The sequence below is a fragment of the Stenella coeruleoalba genome (assembly GCF_951394435.1).
Source record: "Stenella coeruleoalba genome assembly, chromosome: 20".
NCBI classification, from domain to species: Eukaryota; Metazoa; Chordata; class Mammalia; order Artiodactyla; family Delphinidae; genus Stenella; species Stenella coeruleoalba.
Genome location: NC_137166.1, coordinates 4,329,074 through 4,351,919, shown reverse-complemented (window position 1 = coordinate 4,351,919; position 22,846 = coordinate 4,329,074). Strand labels below are relative to the sequence as shown.

General features: G+C 46.1%; 1 protein-coding gene across 1 annotated transcript in view; it reads left to right on the top strand.

Moving 5' to 3' along the window:
* Positions 1-6,492: 6,492 nt before the first annotated feature.
* Positions 6,493-22,846, top strand: part of USP10 (ubiquitin specific peptidase 10) — a gene marked incomplete at its 5' end in the record, with an annotated part of 69,732 nt that continues 53,378 nt past the window's right edge. The window contains 2 exon segments of the mRNA XM_079908161.1: positions 6,493-6,550; positions 6,553-6,608. Of these exon segments, the coding sequence (XP_079764287.1) occupies positions 6,493-6,550; positions 6,553-6,608 (114 nt within the window).

Below are 22,846 nucleotides of genomic sequence, written 5' to 3'. Positions count from 1 at the left end.
TGTTTGTTTGTTTTTGTTTTTGCAGTACGCGGGGTTCTCACTGTTGCGGCCTCTCCCGTTGGGGAGCACGGGCTCCGGACGCGCAGGCTCAGCGGCCATGGCTCACGGGCCCAGCCGCGCCGCGGCACGTGGGATCTTCCCGGACCGGGGCACGAACCCGCGTTGCCTGCAACGGCAGGCGGACTCTCAACCGCGCCACCAGGGAAGCCCCAGAGCTGGTTTTATTAAGTGACACAGAGGGAAGAAGACCGTGTGACAATGGAAGCAGAGATTGGAGTGCTGACGCTCTAAGCTGAGGATCCCCAGCAGCACCAGAAGGTGGAGAGAGGCCTGAAATAGATGCTTCCTCAGAGCATCTATTTGTTACAGCAGCCCTAGGAAACTCATACAGGCAGCATGAGCAGTATGACCTACTAGGCAGGTCCTTTCCCGAGGGAATGGGATTGCTCTGATGGGCAAATTTGGCTCAAGGACTTTTACCCAGCCCTTCCCCACCCCCACTCCTGCCCAGGGGACAGCCAGGCACCAGTGCAGGTCTCTCCCCGCCGCCCCCAGCTCGCTCCCATTTTCCCCTCTTGCTTCTCAGAGCACCTGACCGGACACCCTCATATCTCAGTGGTTCTCAATCTTTCACCTTTTTGGCTTCATCTATTCCTTTTTCCTTTCCGTTCTTTTCTCACGTCTTTTGAAGCAAATCCCATCCATCCTGTCATTTCACCTGTATGTATTTCAGCATATATCCCTTAAAACAGGAAGTAGTGTTTTCTAGCGTAATCTCAAAGCCACTAGCACACCCAACACGTTTGTTGGTGAATAATTCTCTAGTCTCCTCTAGGCCTTATGTACACTACTAGGTTGTCTCAGAAATGTCTTTTTGAATGAAATAATGCCATTTGCAGCAACATGGATGGACCTAGAGGTTCTCATACTGAGTGAAGTAAGTTAGAAAGAGAAACAAATATCATATTATATCGCTGATATGTGGAATCTGAAATATGACACAAATGAGCTTATCTACAGAATAGAAACAAACCCACAGACATAGAGAACAGACTGTGGTTGCCAAGAGGGAGGGGGCTAGGGGAAGGATGGGTTGGGATTTGGGGTTAGCAGATGCAAACTATTATATTATATATAGGATGGATAAACAACATCCTACTGTATAGCATAGGGAATATCAATATATTCAATATCCTGTGACAAACCATAAAGGAAAGAAATGTAAAAAACAATGTATATATATATGTGTAAGTGATCACTTTGCTGTACAGCAGAAATTAACACAACTTTTAAAATCAACTATACTTCAGTAAAATAATCTTTTTTTGTGTGTGTGTGGCTGCCTTGGGTCTTTGTTGCTGCTCATGGGCTTTCTCTAGTTGCAGCAAGCAGGGGCTACTATTCATTGCGGTGCGTGGACTTCTCATTGCGGTGGCTTCTCTTGTTGCGGAGTGCGGTCTTCAGTAGTTGTGGCTCGCAAGCTCAGTAGTCGTGGCGCACAGGCTTTGTTGCTCTGCGGCATGTGGGATCTTCCCAGACCAGGGCTTGAACCCGTGTCCCGTGCATCGGCAGGGGGACTCTCAACCACTGCGCCACCAGGGAAGCCCTATTTTGTATTTCTTTAAAGCTTTTTCATGTCAGCTGCATTCTCATACCTGCTTGTGACTTCAGTTGGTTGCGATATATTGCTTTGATTGAAGTGTGAAGAAAATCCAGCCTCACACAGGGCATGCAGTTGGGAAAGGGAGAGAGGCGTATTTTCCTGAAAAGTATAGTCCTCATAAGGAATGGCCTTTTTAAAGAAAAAAAAGGGAATGACCTTTTTTGGTAATTATGGACATTTTTCTCTGTTGCTCTGTGAAAAGCAGACAAATTTCTTAAAGGAAAATTGGAAAGTGGAATGTGAAATCATCTCTGAATTTTTTGTACCCTGTTAGATTAAAGTCCATGGGTCTATCTTGTACTTTGAATGGATCTTTTATTCATGCATGATTTTATAACATCCTACATGGGTCATTTGGAAAATATTGATTCAGTGAGTTATACACATCTTCCAGATGTTGAAATGTTCCATTAGTCAATATTTTTTTAAAAAAATCTCATTTGTTACTATCATCGCCAATCTCATCAGAAAAGTCCTTCAGTGTTGGGAAGCTGCCCAGCTCACAATGGTGGATACATTTCCTCAAATTCTAATTTTTGTTTGAAAGCTTGAATTTTATCATTGGCGATAAATCGTGTCAAATGCACTGAGCCTGTGCAAACATCACCTTCCTTTCCAAAAAGTCTGGGAATCCTAATGATAATTTCCATCATTTATCGAGCCCTTGTTCTATGCTGAACGTCTTATTAAGCAATTTACGTACCTGTTCTTGTCATTATATTCATTTCTACTACATTCCTGAAAGGTATTATTCCTCCTATTTTACAGATGAGGAAACTGAGGTCCAGAGAGGTAGGTACTTGCCCAAGGTCACATAGCTAGTGGTACTCTTCTATACTCTCAGAGTTTCAGAAAAGAATTTTCCAGGTAGGACAGGTCTAACTGAAATACTCTGACCCCTTGGGCCCAAGAGTTAACTCCTGCTTGTCAGAACATGTATCCATTGGTTCAGATGGGGAAATATGGGTGCCCCCTCAAGATATAGCCATCAAGGCTTAGCTCAAATGTTACCTCCTTGGAGAAAACTTACAGCCTCCCTGGGATACAATAAAAAGTCTCTTAGGGCTTCCCTGGTGGCGCAGTGGTTGAGAGTCTGCCTGCCGATGCAGGGGACGCGGGTTCGTGCCCCGGTCCGGGAAGATCCCACATGCCGCGGAGCGGCTGGACCCGTGAGCCATGGCCGCTGAGCCTGCGCGTCCGGAGCCTGTGCTCCGCAGCGGGAGAGGCCACAACAGTGAGAGGCCCGCGTACCGCAAAAAAAAGTCCCTTATCATTTATTGATTGGTAGTTAAAAAGTGCTCAGCACCATACTCCATGTGGTAGATGCGTTACTTTGTTTCCTCCTGGCAACAGGCTTGCAAAGGAGGTGGTATTATCCCCTATGTTAATTTCCTGTTGTAACAAATGACCACAAATTGACTGGTTTACAAATTATTATTTTATAGTTCTGTAGGTCAGAAGACTCACTGGGCTAAAATCAAGGTGTAGGCAAGGCTTTGTTCCTCCTGGAGGCTTTAGGAGTGAGTCTGTCTCTTTTCTAACTTCTAGAACCTCCTGCATTCCCAGGCTCATAACCCTACCTTCATGTTCAAAGCCAGCTGCTTAGCATCTTGAAATCCCCCACCCCCACCCCCCGGCCCCTGCTTGTTACTTCTCTGATTGTCTGACCTTCTGGCTTCCTCGCTCCTTTTTTTTTTTAAGGATCTTTGTGTTTATATGGGTCCCACACATAATCCAGAATGATCTCTTCATCTCAAAGTCCTCAATTTAATCCCATCTGCAAAGTTCCTTTTACCACGAAAAATTCAGAGATGATTTCACATTCCACTTTCCAATTTTCCTTTAAGAAATTTGTCTGCTTTTCACAGAGCAACAGAGAAAAATGTCCATAATTACCAAAAAAGGTCATCCCCTTTTTTCTTAAAAAAGGCCATTCCTTATGAGGACTATACTTTTCAGGAAAATACTCCTCTCTCCCTTTCCCAGCATCTGCATGGGTTCTGGAGATTAGGAAGTGAACATTTTTGGGATGAGATTTTTCTGCCTACCACACCTCCTTTTACAAAAGAGTCATAGAAAGTTTAAGTAACCTGCTGAAATTCACGCAACCCAGTGAGTGGGGGACTCAGCATTTTATTTCTGGCCTGTCTTGACTCTGGGCTCCTCCCTTGTCTCTAATTGCAAGTATGAGGTTTGCTAAGGACTGCAGGGCCCACAGTGTTTGTTCATATTTTCCTTTTCACATTTACCTCCTGGTATTGAAATTATGTGGTACCACCATTAAAAACAAACAAACATAAAACATACTGTTGGTAATCCCTGGCAGTCCGGTGGTGAGAGGACTCCAGGACTCCATTGTAGGGGGCACGCCACGAGTCTGATCCCTGGTTGGGGAACTAACATCCTGCAAGCTACCCAGGGCGGCCAAAAAAACCCAAAAAAACAAACAACCAAAAAAACCCCCCCCCAAAACACCCCAATAGTGTCAACATTACAAAAAAACTTGTGGTAATATCTCTGTAAGTGATTTGAAAATTAGAACTGAGTATCATTGATCATAATTTTGATTTTTTTTTTTTTTTTTTTTGGCTGAGTTGGGTGTTTGTTGCTGCGCGCGAGGGCTACTCTTTGTTTTGGTGCGCGGGCTTCTCATTGTGGTGGCTTCTCTCATTGCGGAGCACAGGCTCTAGGTGCGTGGGCTCACTAGCTGTGGCACGTGGGCTTAGTTGCTCTGTGGGATCTTCCTGGACCAGGGCTCAAACCCGTATCCCCTTTTTCGGCAGGCAGCTTCTTAACCACTGTGCCACCAGGGAAGTCCCATAATTTTGATTTTTTGTTCAAGAACCGTTATGATGAAAATCATATATCAACCATTATGTCACCAATGTGTTTTCATATCCCTCCCTGTCTTTCTCTATATGTAGGCAGAATTTTTCAGTGGTTTTAACCACAGCATGGATACAGTATTGTATTGTTTCCCTAGCTTTTTTTTTTTTTTTTTTGGCCGAGCCACGGGACTTGTGGGATCATATTGCCCTGACTGGGGATTGAACCCGGGCCACCACAGTGAGAGCACGGAGTCCTAACCACTGGACGCCAGGGAATTCCGTTCCCAAGCTTTTTGTTAAAATTTTTTTTCAAGCATACAGAAAAGTTGATGGTACCACTTAGATCCAACAACTGTTAACATTTTGCATTATTTACTTTCTCTCCCTCTATGTCTATTTGTGTGTGCTTATATAATTCTATTTTTTGTTGCACCATTAAAAAATAGCTCAGGTATTATGACATTCATCCCTAAATTCTTCAGATGCATATCCTAACAAAAGAACATTCTCTCACATGAGCGTAATACCATTATTATATTATGGAAGTTACCAATAATTCACTAACATCATCTACATCCAAGCCATACGCAACTTTCTCCAACTGTCAAAAAATATTTACCAGGTTAAAAAACACCAGTATCCAATCAAGATTCACGCACTGTATTCGGTTAAGTTTTTTTTTTTAATCTCTTATTTTATTTTTAGAATTTTGTGTTGAAGTATAGTTGATTTAAAATGTGTTAACTTCTGCTGTACAGAGAAGTGATTCAGTTATACGTATATATATTCTTTTTCATATTCTTTTCCATTGTGGTTTATCGCAGGCTATTGAATATAGTTCCCTGTGCTATACAGTAGGACCTTGTTTTTTATCTATTTTATATATAGCAGTTTGTATCAATTTAGCTCTTTTATTTTAGACAATCCCTTCCCCTTCTTATATTTTTCATGACATCCCATTGTTGGAAAGACCAGGCCCTCCGCCTTATGGAATGTGGCAATGGATCTTACTGTTGATTCCCTCTGCTCAGCACGGGGTCTGGTAATAGTAGCCTCTGTGTCTGTTTGCTGAGCACTTGAAAACAGCGATCATGGTTATGAATAAGAATCACAGAAGCTAATGTTTATTGAGGGCTGGTGCGTTCACACGCACCTAATTTGATCCTCACAGAAATCTTGGGAGTTAAGAAATTTTATTAGCCTCATTCACAGGTGAGGAAACCAAAGACCTAGGAAACGGAATTAACTTGCCCGAATCACTCAGCTAGAAGGGACAAAGTAGGTGATAAACTGCATGGTCAGGTAGGGGGTTCACTGTTTCTTGAACCAATGACCCGAAAGCTGGTCTGTCTGTATGCGTGCATGTATGCGTGTGATGACAACGCTGAGTGCTTACTATTTGCCAGGCCCCAATCCTAAACACTTTACCGGTGCGTTTTCATTTTTATTTCTTCAAAATATTCTCCAATGCCTAGCTAAAGGCGTGGCACAGAGTAGACGCTCAGATAGTGTTTGTGGAATGAATGAGAAGTGAATAAATTAATGAATGGACGGATGTGACCTCCATAAACCGGGACTACGCTGAGATCTTCAGCGCTCACTTCGGAGACCCCGGGCCAGGACGACCCCGGCCCAGGACGACCCTGGGGTTCGGGGGCGCGGGCGGACTTCAGGCCGCGGCTCCCGGGCTCCGGACATCCCGAGTCCCGCCCACCATCCAGGTGGCCTCCCGGCTGGTGAGAAAGCCGGGCCGACCGGGCGCTTTGGCGTTATCACCTCCGTCCACTGTCCTTTCCCCTCCGGCGCCGCAGCCGGCCCCGGGAGCTCCAGGTCCGCGGTGGGCGGGCCCGCATCCGCTAAGGGCCGCGGGCTCGCGGTCCGCCCCGGGCCGACTCCCGCCGCGCACGCCCACCTGTCGGCCGCGCCTGCGCAGCGCGCGCTCGGCGCGCCCGGCCTCCCCGCGCCCCGCGGCACGCGGCCAGTGCGCAGGCGCGGCGGCCGATGCGAGTGTGTATGTGCGGGCGAGAAGATGGCGGCGGCGGGGGAAGCAGCGTGAGGAGTCGGACGAGCGCCGAGGCTCATTGAAACGGGCCGCCATGGCCCTCCGCAGCCCGCAGGTAGCACCCGGCCGGTGCCCTCGGCGGGAAGGGGCCCCGGGCCGCGGGCGGGTGGGCGCCGGGGCGGACGGCCGGGCGGGCGCACCCCGGCCCCGAGCGAGCGTGTGGGAGTGGGGGAGGGCGCCGGGACACGCTGCCCGGGACTAGGCCCCGAGCCTCCCGCCGCCTCCGCGCCTCCGCCGCCTGCAGCCCGGCCCGCCCCGCGCCAGAGCCCACCAGGCCCCGCTTCAGAGGGGCGGCGGAGAGGGGGCGCCCGGGCCGGCCTGGAGAGGGCGTGGGGGGCGCGAAGGGGTTAACCTCGGGGCTGGACCGCGGGGCGAGCCGGCGGTGCAGATGGGGCCCTGGCTGCCCCGGGAGGCAGCCGGGAATCTTCGGGAGGCCCCGGGGCGGCACAGCCTTCCACGCCCTGTGGTCGCCTCTCTGCCCGGAACGAGCCACCAAGATTTGGGGTGCCTCGTTTTCCCCATGGCCCCAAAGGTTGCTTTCGCAGTTTGATTGACCCGGAGCGGGGGGGCGGCTTGCCGGTGTTCTGACTTTTAGACTCAAGTCACTAAGAAGCAGCCTAAGGTTACTGGTGCAAAGAAAACTCGAAATAACTCGCCAGGACCATACTTGTACCTGCCTTTGAGTGACATCTTTTGCAGGAATCCGCCTCAGCCTGGCTGACACTACTAGCGCACCCTGTCAGAGCGGTATCTTAGGGGTCGTTTGTGATAATCCCGTAGTGGAAAGAAAGAGTAAAACTCACGCTTTTAGAGAGAGATGAGTGTAGAGTTGAACTCTTATTCCCACTCCCCCAAATACAATCGGTCTGGATAAAAATCGGCATGTGGTATTATTTGTCAGGCTTGCTGTGGACCGCTGATGTGTTGACTTCTAAGCCCTAGAAGTTATTGCGCGTTTTTATATCATCTCAGTGTGCTGTTGTATTAAATAAGGGAAAATGAAACAAAGTAGCTGTTGGAAAACTGGTGGCCGGTAAATCGTAACCCTTTCAAAGCAATTGGTTTTTCTTGCCCTTTTGGAAATAGAGTCAGGTTTTAGTAGCTATTGGAATTAACGCGTGTCGCGGAATTTGAGACTTGATAACTTAAAAAAAATGAAATCTGACAGGAAGCAGCAATTTTGTTAAAACTTTTGGCACTTTAGTTTGCTCTACAACTTTCCGCTTTAAACTTTTGTTCACTTGTACATCTGCGTTTTAAAGTAACTCAGTATAGTTCTTTGCACAAAAAGAAGGGCTTAGTAGTGGTTGAATAAGTTTTACAAGGGTGCAATTCAAAGATTTCTTTCCTTAAGAGATTTGGTGTTTGCCTTTTTCTCACCTTAAATTTTATTTTTAAATTAAGCTTTGCTCTTATTTAAAAAAATGTAAATTTTATTATTATTTTTGGCTGCGTTGGGTCTTTGTTGCTGCGCACGGGCTTTCTCTAGTTGCGGCGAGCGGGGGCTACTCTACTCTTCGTTGCGGTGCGCAGGCTTCTCATGGCGGTGGCTCCTCTTGTTGCGAAGCATGGGCTCTAAGTGCACGGGCTTCAGTAGTTGTGGCTCACGGACTCAGTAGCTGTGGCGCACGGGCTTAGTGGATCTTCCCGGACCAGGGCTCGAACCCTGTCCTCTGCATTGGCAGGCGGATTCTTAACCACTGAGTCACTAGGGAAGTCCCCACTTCCATTATCAGAAGCACCAATCGCAATGCAAAGTGAAATGTTAATGAGTGGTGATAATAGGTAAAAGTGATTGTAATTTCATTTACTTTCCTAAATGTCCTAGTATTTATGTTTTATACAGCAATATTGCCTATACACATCTTTAGAAAATTGGAATGGCAACAGTTAGCTGAACATAATGCAGGGGACACGGGTTCGAGCCCTGGTCCGGGAAGATCCCACATGCCATGGAGCAACTAAGCCCGTGCGCCACAGCTACGGAGCCAGCGTGCCACAACTGCTGAAGCCCGTGTGCCTAGAGCCCGTGCTCCGCAACAAGAGAAGCCACTGCAGTGAGAAGCCTGCGTGGCGCAACTAGAGAAAACACAGCAACAAAGACCCAATGCAGCCAAAAATAAAATAAATAAATTTGTAAAAAAAAGTGTGATTAAAATGCTTTTAAGTTGTAGCATGCAGAAGGTAGGAAAGGAAATAGTATGAGTTCTCATATTTTTCTTTCTTTTCCTAATTTTCTTTTTAGAAGAATAGTAATGAAAACAAGTAATGAAACATATGTGATAGGATTTAATGATTGGATCCTGCTTGAGTCAGGCTAAGCATTTTAATAATTTTGTTTTATTCAGTTACCTGCTGTCCTGAAGGTCCTGCCATAGTCATGGCCATTCATTAATTCAACAAATATTGGTTGGGCTCTCGCTCTCTGCTAAGCACTGTTATTTGTTATTATGCGTGTTACTTGTTTATTATTGGGGATATCAATCACAGATTAACAGTAAGGGTCCTATTTTCTTTTTTCTTACATTAAGTTTTTATAAGGGTCCTATTTTAAAATTGGATTTTTAAGGTTACAATTTAAAACATTTATATAGTTTACAGCCTATTTCCATACCAATGATTGAACCCTTTTCCCTGGATTGACATGAAACAGTGCAAAACTTAGAAACTTTTCTAATGCCAGTAGTTTTCAACACATTTTAATAAATACAACGAACTTTGACAGTTGAAGTGAAAGTACATCTCTGACATTTGTTGGCATGAGGGAACTGATTTAAATGATTTGGGGTAATTAATTTGAACTGACCAATTCTGCCGTAAACCAGAAGAGATTTTTGTGATCATTGCAGTCATTTATAGTGAAAACTCTACAATAATGCTTCGTACATCCTATTTGGACATCGTGTGGCTGCTCCCGTCCCGGTCCTGCGCAGCGGGCTCCCCCTCATCTTTTCACTGCCTCACGTACAGCATTGTGGCGCCCACATTTTACACTGTGGAATTTCTTGGATCCAGTTGACAGCATATGGTAGAGTGTTGCTGTATCATTGAATATCTTTGTAACTGAAAGCTGTATTAGTAGTTCTCCAAAGAGATACATTTTTATTGGAGTTTCACAGTGAGCAACTGAAGTAAATAAAATTATTTGAAATACGGGATATTTGGAGATACCAGTTTTCCTTTGCATCGTGACAGCAAAATCTTGAAACATGTCCTAAGACTAGATAAGCCATTTGAAGCTTGTGCGTTGATGGTCGCCTCAGTGGTTTTTACACAGGAGCAGTGGAGAGGAGCCTTATCCAGGGCCTCACCCTCACCCTCTGGAGCCTGTCTTGTGGGGACCAGTGTCCTGAAATGAGCAGATAGGAAGTGGACCGCCTCATTCCAAATTCCTCTCTAGAGCAACAGTTAGGACATATATTCGAGAGCTTTTTTATGTGGAACTGAAGTGATTTGAATAGTGGTTTGCGTAGGAAGACTTAAAGGATAAAAGAATTCCAAAGCTTAATGATTATTTAATGCCAGGCCTAGTGGCACATTTACTTTGTGCTCTGTTCAGAATATAATATTGAAGTAGTTGAGAAAAGTTGTATCGTCTCTGCTTGAGTTATAGTTCATCGGGGTTATTTTTTGTTTGTTCTTGTGTTTTTACAAATTTCACACAGGCAGATACTTGCTGTGAATGGATCTGGTTTTTCAAGTGGCCCATTAAGGGTGGTTGCTGAGGACCCTTCTTACTGATGATACACTAAATACCGAAACAGTGGGAAGTGCTTGCCTTTGAATCTGTAACTGCGCTGTTACAGTTGTCTTTACTGCCACACATGCAAGAATCACTGTGGCACAAGACAGATAAATCTGTTTGCAATGGAATTTACTGGCCTTGGGCCACTGGATTACTGTCATTTGTCACTTTAGTGCTACTTCAGCAGTGTAGATGTTCATTTCCAAAGACTTACATGTGCTTGGACTGCAGTTTTCCTGTTTATTGAAGTGATCTCCCAATAGGTCTTTCTGTGACCATTTCTGTCAGTGCAGTCTGTACTAAGAACAATAGGCAAGATAAAGGTAGCCCGTGGGGTAGGTTTATAGTACTATTTGTTTCAAGAATCAGGAATTGTAGAATCTATCGTAAACCTAGATGTGGAGTCTTCAGAGTGTAGACTTTTCATGAGTGGGCTACTTTCTGACTGTTTAAAAGCTCCGCAGATATGACCCCCTTTTCAGCAGGAGACCCAAGAAACCAATAGCTCCATGCTGCTCCCTGTTTTGAAAGGCGCTGTCCTCAGGTTGCCCTCTCCTGGGAACAGGGTCGGTGAGGTGTAGAGTGGAAGTGTGGTTTGGGGCAGGGAGTGAGAGGATACAGCGTGTCTTCCTGGACTTTCCGTTTCTGGCTCACTTGAGAATTGAGAGATGACCATGTGCCTGCAGAGTGTTAGCCCAGGTCTGCACCAAGGGTCTGCGCACCGGGGACGCCTGCTCTTGTCCCTCAGGCCCCTCCCTCCTGGGCTTCGTCTGCAGCTTTACTGGTTGTCATTCTTCAGATCAGTTCTCAATTTATTTTTCTGGTATCAGCTCAAGGGCCATCTCGTAAGTCTACACTCTTCTGATTTAAGAGTCTCACAAGTAGTGCATTAGAAATGAAAGTACCTCCTAATAGAAAGGTTGGTTGGTGCCCCACTCTTGTGCCTTTGGTACCTGAGTTTTACATATAGCTGCCTGCCTTTCTCTTTCTCTTTCTCCCTCTCTCTCTCTCTTCCTCTCTTTTTCTGATGGTACAGTTTTGTTTCCCCATTTGTACTTGTTTTATGAAGAAATGCTGGCATGCCCTGCTCTTTTGTGACAAGTAGTCTTTAAAGTTTCAAAAGATTCACCATGACAGCTGCAAACTTATGTTCTCATTGGAGCTACTGTGAAAAAAACCTTAAATGTTAATTGAATAATATTAGAGGTATTCCTGCTGTAAGAAACTGAATGTAGGAAAAAATGCGCATTTAAGATCGCACAAAATAGAGGGGTTCATGTTACAGACCTGTTACTGTGAACGAGCTGGCTGGGGTGGGAAGGGAGGGGTCCCATGAATACCATGCCGCCCCCCCCCCCACCTCCTGGGGCTTTAGTCCCATGAGGTGCACTGGTTGCAGGGAAGCGGTGGGGACAGCTTTTCAGACCATTTTCTCAACTTAGTCTCCTCACTGTTCACAAAAATAGAACTTTATCATTATTGTGAGTACAAGTCAAAAATACTCATTTCTGTGGTTTAAAATATGTTGAATAAAGCTGGATATCTGTATAAATTACAAGTTGCAAGCCATGGGCCTTGTGAACTAGAACTAGCACCGCCCAAGAACATGTAATCCATGGCTCTGGGGGGAAGTTTTGATGGCCTTTTGGTCTAATGAGTTAGTCTGCATTGTTTAATTGTTCTTGCATAAGCATGATGGTATCCTTTGCTCTGGATATAAGCAATACCTGTTAAATTTTATTATATTCATTTAAATTTAGTCAGGGCCACTCAACTTGTGAATTTATTTGGTGTTCTGATAATTGTCAAGAGGGTTTCTGGTGTTCCTCTTCTTTCGTGTCTCTCCTATTTTAGACAGTTCATAACTCCAGAGGAGTGAGGCAGTTGCCTCTTTTGAGAGACTTTCATTGTTAAAATATATACCCTTTCTATTTTTTTTGAAAACATCAATTTTTTTCTTGTGATAGGACTTGGGGGGGGAATAGAAGAGAATTTGAAAATGACATTTAATTCTGGAGTTTTCAGAGATTCTTGCCTGATGTTATACAAAACTTCTCTCGATATTTAAATAGTAATTCCCCTCAAGTGGCTGCCGAGATGTGTGTATTTATTTGAGACCCTGGAGAGTAGGCCTTCTGGGTAGATCTGATAATTGGATAAGGAATAACATACTTATCAAATTAAGCATTGCAGCAGTCAGCACGTGGAGAAAGTTGTGCAGTGTGTAAGCTGCATGGTTTATGAAGTGCCGTGACTGGTTTGATCCTTACGGCAACTCTGTAATGTATTGTTATTAGCATCATTTTACAGATGAATAAAGTGAGACTCAAGAGGTTGTGGGACTTCCCTGGTGGCTCAGTGGTTAAGAATCCACCTGCCAATACAGGGGACATAGGTTTGAACCCTGGTCGGGGAAGATCCCACATGCTGCGGAGCAGCTAAGCCCGTGAACAACTACTGAGCCTGCGCTCTAGAGCCCACGAGCCACAACTACTGACCCCGCGTGCCAAAACTGAAGCCCATGCACCTAGAGCCCGTGCTCCACAACAAGAGAAACCACCACAATGAGAAGCCCGCGCACCGCAAGGAAGAGTAGCCCCCGCTCGCCACAACTAGAGAAAGCCCGCGCGTAGCAACAAAGACCCAATGCAGCCAAAAATAAATGAATCAATAAATAAATTTTAAAAAAAAGTTTAAAAAAAGAGGTTGTGATGTGAAGTCGCATGGCTCTTAAATGAGCTATCAGGGACTTAAGAGCACGTCTTTGGACTTCTATCCTTTGCCTTTTCTACCTGGCCGAACTGATAAAGGCCTGATGTTTCACAGTGTGACTTCCCCATGGTAGTTCCTCAGTGAAGGTTCATGGAATGGGCAAATGAATGAAATAAAGGTTTACATGTTTAAAGATATTAATGTGTTAGTAATTACTAAGGGTTGCTAATCTGCTACTAATTATTAATTACAAGATTTTGTGTAGAGTGCATTTTGGTGAAAGTTCTTACTGATTTTATTTTTAATTAATTTATTTTTGGCTGCGTTGGGTCTTCGTTTCTGCGTGCAGGCTTTCGCTAGTTGCGGCGAGCGGGGGCTACTCTTCGTTGCGGTGCGCGGGCTTCTCATTGCTGTGGCTTCTCATTGTGGAGCATGGGCTCTAGGCACGAGGGCTTCAGTCGTGTGGCTTGCGGGCTCTAGAGCACAGGCTCAGTAGCTGTGGAGCATGGGCTTAGTTGCTCCAAGGCATGTGGGAACTTCCCAGACCAGGGCTCGAACCCGTGTCCCCTGCATTGGCAGGTGGATTCTTAACCACTGCGCCACCAGGGAAGTCCCACTGATTTTATTTTTAAATACAGAATAAAGACTTGCAATTTCTGAAACAGAAATATTTAAAGTAAAAAGTATGTCCTTCTCTTCCTCCCTGATCCCTGGTCCTCACCTTGATGTCTGTCTTCTGTGCCTTTTTGTGTTTGGGCATTGTTGTTTTTGTTCCCTTGTCTCATAATGCGGTCTCTTCTAACCAGGTAGGCACTGAGCTGGAGTTTTTGGAGCTAGTCTTGTTTCTAAAACTGTTGAACGCATCTATTCAAGTATAGGAAGTGTTCTTATTTTTACCAAATTTGGCCAGGGGATGGAGCAGATGTTCTGGAGGTTAAAGTGGTTCCCTGGGACCCGTATACTGAGAACTGTAGAAGTGCTGTAGAAATTTATGACTATTAAAATGCCCAGACCATTATTTTAAAAAGAAATGATATTTTGAAGATGTTCAACCCCTTAATTATAGCAGCCATGCTGTTCAGTTTCTGTATTGTAAAAAAAAAATGTCTGATTCAAAATTAAATTCTTGTCTCTTGGTCAACTCTGCACTAAAGATTACTGAGAGGACAAGCCTTTCGTTAGTTGGAGAGGTTGACAGGTCATCAACCCTAGTGCATAGTGGGGAATTGGGTAATGAACCTGGGTTTCCTCCGTCTTCTCCAAAATCAGGCTTTGTTCACCTCTCTCTTTGTGTTTTTGTTTATTTATTTATCATTATATATTTTTTTGCCACGCCATGATCTTAGTTCCCTTACCAGGGATCGAATCTATGCCCCCTGCAGTGGAAGTGTGGAGTCTTAACCACTGGACTGCCAGGGAAGTCCCTCCCACTTTGTTTTTATCAAAGTACTGCAATGGCAAAAGACAGAAAAAAATCCAAAAAAACTCTCCCATTTCTCATGTCAGGTCCTCTCCCCAGAAACCATATTCAACTACTTCTAATAAAGTGCAAAGTCAGGTCTTTTAGGGGTTGCATTCTGTGTCCTTTGGAATTAATTTGTAGGATACCAGACACCTTTATTCAGAACTACATATGAAGGACTTTATATCTTTTGTAATTGTTCAAACAGAAAATTTTGGTGGCCAGGCATTAGCAGCATAGAGCTGAAAAGAGTGTTTCTGTGCTTTAGAAGTTCACAGGGTAGTGGGAGAGGGAAACAGGCTAATTGGAAAATACTGTTTTAGGGTGTTAATTCCTGTAACAGAGGTGTGAACCATACAGTCAAAAACTTTCATTCATTCATTCATGCATGCATGCATTCATTCATTCATTCAGCAGGTAGTTATTGAGTGGCTACTGTGTACCAGGCACTGAGGATGGAGTGATGAGCAGAGACGGGCATTGTTCCTCTTACCAGGGAGCTTACTGTCTAGTGAGGGAGACAGACGCTAATCAGATAATCACAGTAATGCCTGTGTCATTCCAAGCTGAGGACTGAGTCAGGAGGGAGGGCACAGGGTCTGTCGGCGTGGCCCTGGGAAGTCAAGGATGGGCTCCCGGAAACGGCGCCTTGGCTGATACCCAGCCAGAGACGGCTCTGCAGCTGGAGGGTGTGGGGAGCCCCTGAGAACTCAGAACGCTGGGTGCTGAGGTGCGGGCGGCCAGCCTTACCCCCGGGGAGAGTGTGGAGGAGGGCGGCATGCGCTCACACTCTGCCTGCCCTGCAGAACCGTCCAAGTGGGCTCACGGGGGCCTCCCACGAGCCAGTGTGGGGAGGGTGCCGTGGAGGTGGGGAGGAGTGGCAGCGTCACGTGGATTGGACAAGGGGGAGCATCAGGGGAAGCTGGGAAGACGACTCTCCTAGAAAGGCGACATTTGAGCAGAGAAGCACAAGGACAGGGTGTGTCGGGGGGAAGCATGCAGAGGAACAAAGTCTCAAAGCCTGTGGTACGCCGGAGCACGTGGGCTTGATGGGTGACTGGCGTGTAGGGTGAGGGGCCGGGACCGAAGTCAGGAGGGGCAAGGGACCTTGCGAGTCCAGCCTAGACGGCGTCTGCCCTTGTCAGCAGGTGGGCATCTGTGGGAAAGCATGGGTTCGAGGAAGTGGGTCGTCCCGCTCTCTGTTAGTGTTGCTAAGGGAGATGGCTGTGCAGAGGCCCACTTGGGGTCCTGCATGGGGTGGCAAGGGTGTGTCCCTCTTCTGGCTCTCCTCCAGATCTCAGAGTGTTCGCTCTACTCACCTCAGCACCTCAAGCATCTTAAATCTCAAAACTTTGAGGGGGGAAAAATTAGGACATTCTTTTGGGGTCATCTGAGGCAGATTAATGCAAGGCAAATAGCCCTTGAATATCCTCTGATAGTTGGATAGAGCCCTTAGGTGAAGGTCATTTGGGGACATTATTCCCTTTCTGTTTTGGGGGGGCACCTTTAAAACAAGCATTAGGTACTTGATTATGCTCCTAGAAAATAAAGAAAATATTAGGAAAAGCATCACCCCTAGTAACTCACGACTCTGGGATGAAGTTTGTTAATATTCTGAAATGCTTCCCTTTGGTACTCTTTGTAGTACATTTTAGACGTTTGGGATCCTTTTATGTAATAGTGTGTTTTAAGTTGTGATCCTTGGTCATGGTCTTCTCTCATCAGGTCACCTGGCATCCTGGTGGCCATCCAGACACACTAAGTAGGGACTCCTAATTAGGCCCCCAAGTCTGTGTTTCCCTCAGCCCCCCAGGGCCTCAGCCATATGCAGGTGTCAGAGCCTCCGCATAGTTTCTTTTAAAATTAATTAATTAATGAATGAATTTTGGGGGCTGTGTTGGGTCTTTGTTGGTGCATGCGGGCTTTCTCTAGTTGCGGCCAGTGGGGCTACTCTTCATTGTGGTGTGCGGGCTTCAGTAGTTGTGGCTCGCGGGCTCAGTAGTTGTGTCTCACGGGCTCTAGAGCACAGGCTCAGTAGTTGTGGTGCACAGGCCTAGTTGCTCCGCGGCATGTGGGATCTTCCCGGACCAGGGCTCGCATCTGTGTCCCCTGCGCTGGCAGGCGGGTTCTTAACCACTGCGTCACCAGGGAAGTCTCCCTCCACATAGTTTTGTTTACAGCCTTTTCCCTTAACCTGCTGAGCACTTTTCCATGAATAGGATTAACTAAATCTTATTTTGCACATTTAAAAACTTTTCCAGTCTAGGTTAGGTATGAACAACAACAAAAGATACAGGTTTGTGGCTCTCTGAGAGATAATATTAATTTTAGCACTGAGTAGAGTGAATTGAGGAGCCTGAAAATGTTGCCGTTTGAAGACCTGCCGTACTGGGTCTTCAGAATGAGAGTTCAGTGTTGTTTGAAGTTCAGTAACTAACTCATTGACTAATTCCTTCTCAACAAACATGTATCCAGCTCTTGCTCTGTGTTGAGGCCTGTGTTGGGGTTCATAAGCTGCAAAACACAATTACAAATATATATATATACACACACACATACATGAACGTTATGTTCCCCGTAGCCACGAGAGACTGCTGTGCTCCGTGCAGTGAGATGGGGCCCTTGTGGACGGTGTGAGGGCAGCACAGACTCGGCCACAGCTCGATTTAACTGTGCCCGTCTGATGTCCCAGCGAGATGGAACAGAGTTCCTGATTCATCCCGAAGCCCATTTGTGGTCAAGATCTCTTTGGGGATTTGTGCAGAGCATTAAGCCAATTTGCTGCCGGAAGCTCTTGCTGCCTTCTTTTGGTTGCTGCTCATGGATTTGTCAGCTTAGAAGTTCTTGTCTCCAGTTTGTCACAAATTGGTGTTAAAATAATCACTCTTGGTTCCGTCTTGGTTCTTACTGAATTCTTGGCTTTTCCATGCCACACTACACAGTGTGAGTTAAGTGCCAGGAGCACAAACTTCCTTTTTCATCTGTGACTAGAGTTCTATTCAGTGAGAACGAGCTAAGAGATAGCTTAAAAAAAAAAAATCTTAAAAAGCGTTCTCTTCAGTTTTGGCTGGAAGTTTACTGGCTGTAAATTGAACTTCACACGCAGTGACACCGTAGCAATATCCTAGCCATGACTAGTCCTGGACACAGAGTTGCTGCAGCTCAGTTTGCAAAGAGTTTGCCTCTCACCCACTGACACATGTTGAAAAATGAGTTTCTTTTCTTTTTAAGGTGGACAGAAAGTAAAATACGTTGCCAATTTGTTTCTTTGCCATTGATTTGTTTTTGGTTGAAAACAGATCTGAGTTAGCTTCCTCCCGCCCACGTATGTCGTGCACAGCGGGCCTGGAGGGTCCTGTGGACTTCGTTTCTGGGGGTGCCGTGTCTTTCCTCCCTGGTCAGTCAGCCCTTCCCGGAGGCCTGCAGCCTGCTGGCCCCGAATGGGCCAAGTGCCTGAGTGGCGGAAGGACAGCATGGCCCTGCCTGGCAGAGGGCACAGTACACAGACAGTCGTCTGGCTAGAGTCTGGCAGGTGTTCAGGGTAGGAGCACAGGAGCCCGGGAGGGGCCTGGGGCTCAGGAAGGCTTTCTTGAGCGCTGAGGGGTCTGCTTCCCCTCCAGTGGCCCCACTGTCGGGCACAGCATCCTGTCCTGCATGTGGGAGCAGCTGGCTGGCTGTCAGGTTCAGGACTGCACGAGGGTTTGTTTTGGTGTTTCCAGTGACAGCTTTGCCCTCCCTAGAAATACCTTTGTAGTAATGAGAGCTGATGCAGAAGAGGTGGGCTGCTCCTGAGGTATTCAGATTGGTTGTAATTCTTGGATTAAGAATGCAGGTGACCTCTAAGTTTCCTTTAAGGGTTTCACGACTCTCTTTATCTCTGTTGTGTAGTTTCTTGAATCCAGGTGACTGATCTGTGTATCAGCTAATAAGCTGTTTTGTTTCATTCTTTGGGCTGTTTCTCAACAGGTGTAGCTGAGATCAGAGGACCGTTACTGATGTAAATAAAATGCCTTCACCATAGCTTTCCCAGTCCCAGTTAGTGGTCCATAGCATTGATCCTTTGTTGGCCTGCTCTGAACAAATGCCGTTATCCCCAAATTCAAGAACCACAGAGCTGTCTGCCTTCCAAGGTGGAGAGACCAAATGTGTGTCAGCGGTGAGTGTGGAAAGAGGACTTTTCCATTGGCTTGCCTCAGTTATTTTTTGTGTTCGCCACCTTTGTCACCTTAGATATCTCAGCCAATGTCATCGTTTGTCCACTGGTTATTTATTTACTTTTAATAAAGAAATAATTATTTATTTTTTGCGGTACACGGGCCTCTCACTGCTGCGGCCTCTCCCGCTGCGGAGCACAGGCTTGGGACTTGCAGGCTCAGCGGCTGTGGCTCACGGGCCCAGCCGCTCCGCGGCATGTGGGATCCTCCCGGACCGGGGCACGAACCCGCATTCCCTGCATCGGCAGGTGGACTATCAAACCACTGCGCCACCAGGGAAGCCCTAAATATTTATTTTATTATTTTGTTTTATTTATTTATTTATGGCTGCGTTGGGTCTTCGTTGCTGCCATGGGCTTTCTCTAGTTTAAGCAAGTGGGGGCTACTCTTCATTGAGGTGTGTGGGCTTCTCATTGTGGTGGCTTCTCTTGTTGCGGAGCACGGGCTCTAGGCGGGCGGCCGGGCTTCGGTAGTTGTGGCACGTGGGCTCTAGAGCACGGGCTCAGTAGTTGTGGCGTATGGGCATATTTTCTCCGTGGCATGTGGGATCTTCCCAGACCAGGGCTCGAACCCGTGTCCCCTGCATTGGCAGGCAGATTCTCAACCACTGTGCCATCAGGGAAGCCCCATCCACTGGTTATTTTTTGAGCTCAGCTAAGTGCCACAAAAATGAGTACAAATAAGTCCTCTCTACCTGAGACCCTCTGCTGCAGCATGCCCCGCCTCAGTCCACGAGCTTGCTGCCTGGCCCTGGGCGGCTTTCGGTGCGGGTGATGTCTTCTCAGGATGGCCTGCCTCCCTGACCTCTTTAAAATACAGCCTCCTGAACCCTCACCACCTTCTTGCCTTGCTTTCTCTTCACAGCACCTACCACCTTCTGATACCCTGTATCTAATATCCTAACATAGTTATTTTGTTCATTTTCTCTCTCCCTACTAGAATGTAAGATTAACGAGGGCAAGGATTTCTTTTGTCCACTTATACATTCCCCGGGCCTAGAATGTAGTAAGTGCTCAAAAATATTATTGATAAATAAATTAATGAAAGATATAACACCGTCGGTATATTCAGGAAGTCCATGGTTGAATGTGGGAAAGAGTCTCATCAACTGTTGAAATCCAGAGTGAGTAACTCATCAGTTTGTTAGGAAAGTAGTTCCCGAAGAGGAGACTTTGGAACTGAGTTCTGTAATGTGAGGAGAAGCCAGTGGCGCCCCTCCTGGTGGGAGAGAAGGCGCTCTGGGCAAGAGACCCTGTGTGGATGGCCCTGAGCCTGCAGTTCTGGGCGGGGGTGGGGGGCGCAGCCCTGGGGCCTCTTGCGAGCTCTGCTGGAGCCTGTTGTCTTGAAAGTTCTCGGGGGCCTTGCAGGCCTGTTCCTAGGGACCAGAGTAATCAGGTTCACATTTTAGAGAAAGCAGTGTGGTGGCTGCATGTGGTTTGGAGGGTGAAGGATGAGTCGGGGGCAGGAAGACCAGTTAGACACTCAGTGATCCAGCTGAGAAGTGCTGAAGGCCTCAGCTCAGCCTGGGCAGGGGGTGGAGGAAGCGAAGGCCTTGGGATGAGCAGTTGGCACGGGATGCATAGGGAACAAGGCAGCTTCTTTGTAATGTATTTGTGATAATGCATTTTCTTTTTTAGTAACCTAGGACTATGCTGTATGTTGTTTAGTATTTTTTCCCCATTTCTTGTATTGTAAACACTCTTGATTATTAAACATTTTTCTTCAATGTTATTTTTAAGTGCTGTGGAGTATCCACAAGTTATATTTTATGCATGCTAAAAACGGTGATGTTTGGCCTTTTTGGGCTCCATTTATTAGCTGTTTCTCACTGTGAGTGGATGATCTTATTTCCCAGAGATAGTTAAAGCACAGTATTGTAAAGTGAAAGATGAACATCTTTAATTCATTGGTTACTTGGAGGCAGAATGGGAGATACATTTTGCTTAGTAATATTAAGGAAATGATTAGTGGTAAATTAAAACATGAAGTTTTTTTATGTTTTTATTTTTAAACTACATACTGATTTGATCAAAAGCAAGTTACACTATGAAATATTTGCAGAAGATTGAGGAAGATCTTTTTATGTAATATTTGTCAGTCAGCTGGCTCATGTTTGCTGAAGGCTGGTTTAGCTACTGCTCGTAGCTGCTCAGGAAGGCAGCCAGAGGGTTCTGACCCTGTGTACGTAGTGGGTGACTCAGCAGGTGACTGAGGCAGAGGGAACCACTGGGTTAGGTTCTGAGATGTGTGATGTGTTGAACTAGGTGCTGCACATGTCAGGTTCTGCAGGGGGAATTCAGGGAGTGAAGGAAGTGGGCAATGAGTGACGTTGAAAATGAATAGGATTTGGGCAAATGGAGAGAAAGGAGGAGGGCATTCCATGTGGGAGGGTGAGTAGGACTTAGGTTTCAGATTAACTTTTTTTTTTTTTGCCTTTTGAGTGATCTTACTTGGTATGAATCTCCTGGATCACGCACTCCACTTCTGTCTCAGGATACTTTTGATAACAAGTAAAAGAAAGCTCAGCTCTAACTGGCTTACACCATAAACTAGAGATTTACTGGCTCACGGCACTAGAAATTCTGTAGGTAGGTCAGGCTTCAAGGTTGGTTTGATTCATCAGTTCAGTGACATCTTTGAAGACCTGGTTTCTCTTCACTTGTGTTGTATCGCTATTATCCTAAGCCTAGTTTTCTCCCCAATGGCGAAATGGCTACAGTAGTTGCGGGCTTCACATTTGTGCCCAGCACACAAAGTGGCGCACGAGAGTGTGTGTGTGTGTCCCGGAATTCTTGGCAGTGCCCTGAGCTTTGTGCCCTCTGGGTCACCCTGAACCAAGTGCTCTGGGCTACAGGGGTGGCGTGCCGTGCTGGCTCCCCTCTGGAGTGGGGGGTTTCAGCCTTCTGAACTGGGTGACCATTATCCAACAGGGGAGGAAGAGAATGAACATTGGGAGGATGGCCGCAAAGTCCTTTACCTGACGCTTCATCCCTCCCCACCCTTGTTCCAGGTTTCTCGTTTCCTCCTGGGCTCTTCAGACTTTCAGACTCTGTCCTTTCTCCTTGGCAGGTCATCCTGGACTGTCTGATGGTTTCTTATTGTATCTTATAGTCTTCCTTACTTTTTTTTTTTTTTTTCCTTCGGTACGCGGGCCTCTCACTGTTGTGGCCTCTCCCATTGCGGAGCACAGGCTCTGGACGCGCAGGCTCAGCGGCCATGGCTCACGGGCCCAGCCGCTCCGCGGCATGTGGGATCTTCCCGGACCGGGGCACGAACCCGTGTCCCCTGCATTGGCAGGCAGACTCTCAACCACTGCGCCACCAGGGAAGCCTCCCCCCTTTTTTTTTAGTAATCTTATTATTGAGGTATGTTCTGTGTTCAGAAAGGTTCTGCTCTTGCCTTTGACTCACTGAGATCCTGTTCTCTGGATCTCAGGTGTGGGTGTATGGGATGTCAGGATGCATCACTTAATTAGAATGCTTATTTCAATTCATGCAGTTGCTACTGTTTTTACCAGATAAAAAGTTTTGAACATTTTGATGAGATTGTGCCAGGAGTTGGGGTATATAATTCAAGATAATCTTCAAGGTTTCTCATCTAGAAGATTGGAAGAACAGTGAAGTTTGCTATTGGCATAAGTGTAAAACCTGGTTCTGAGAAAATAATGGACCTTTTGATTTTAAGGTTAAACTAGAACATAACAGTGGAAGAGCCTAGGGGCTGGCAGCTTGAAATACGGAACTGGAGTATAGTTGGGCAATCCAAGTTGAAGATGTGGGTTTGGAATTCATCAGCATACTTGAAGCTGAGAATAGGTGAGCTGCTTAGTGGGGGAATATCCAGGTGCCATCCCAGAGGAGAGAGAATGGTTAAAGAAACAGGACCAAGTCTTGTAGAGTTACGGAATCCCCTGAAGGTAAAATTATTATGAAAAGTGCGTGTGAGAGAGATCTTATTACTAATCAAGTGCTTGATGGATTGACTAGCTTAAGGAGGTAGAATGATCTTGGTTTAGATTGGGAGGTCATTTTTGAAAAAGCAGAATGTTGGAGGTGAAAGATTTCACTGAGTGAAAAGAGCAAATGGGAAATGAGTTCAGTTACAAAGAAGTGTCTGTGGAAAAGACATTTCTGAAAAGTTGCATTGGAGAGGAATTTTTC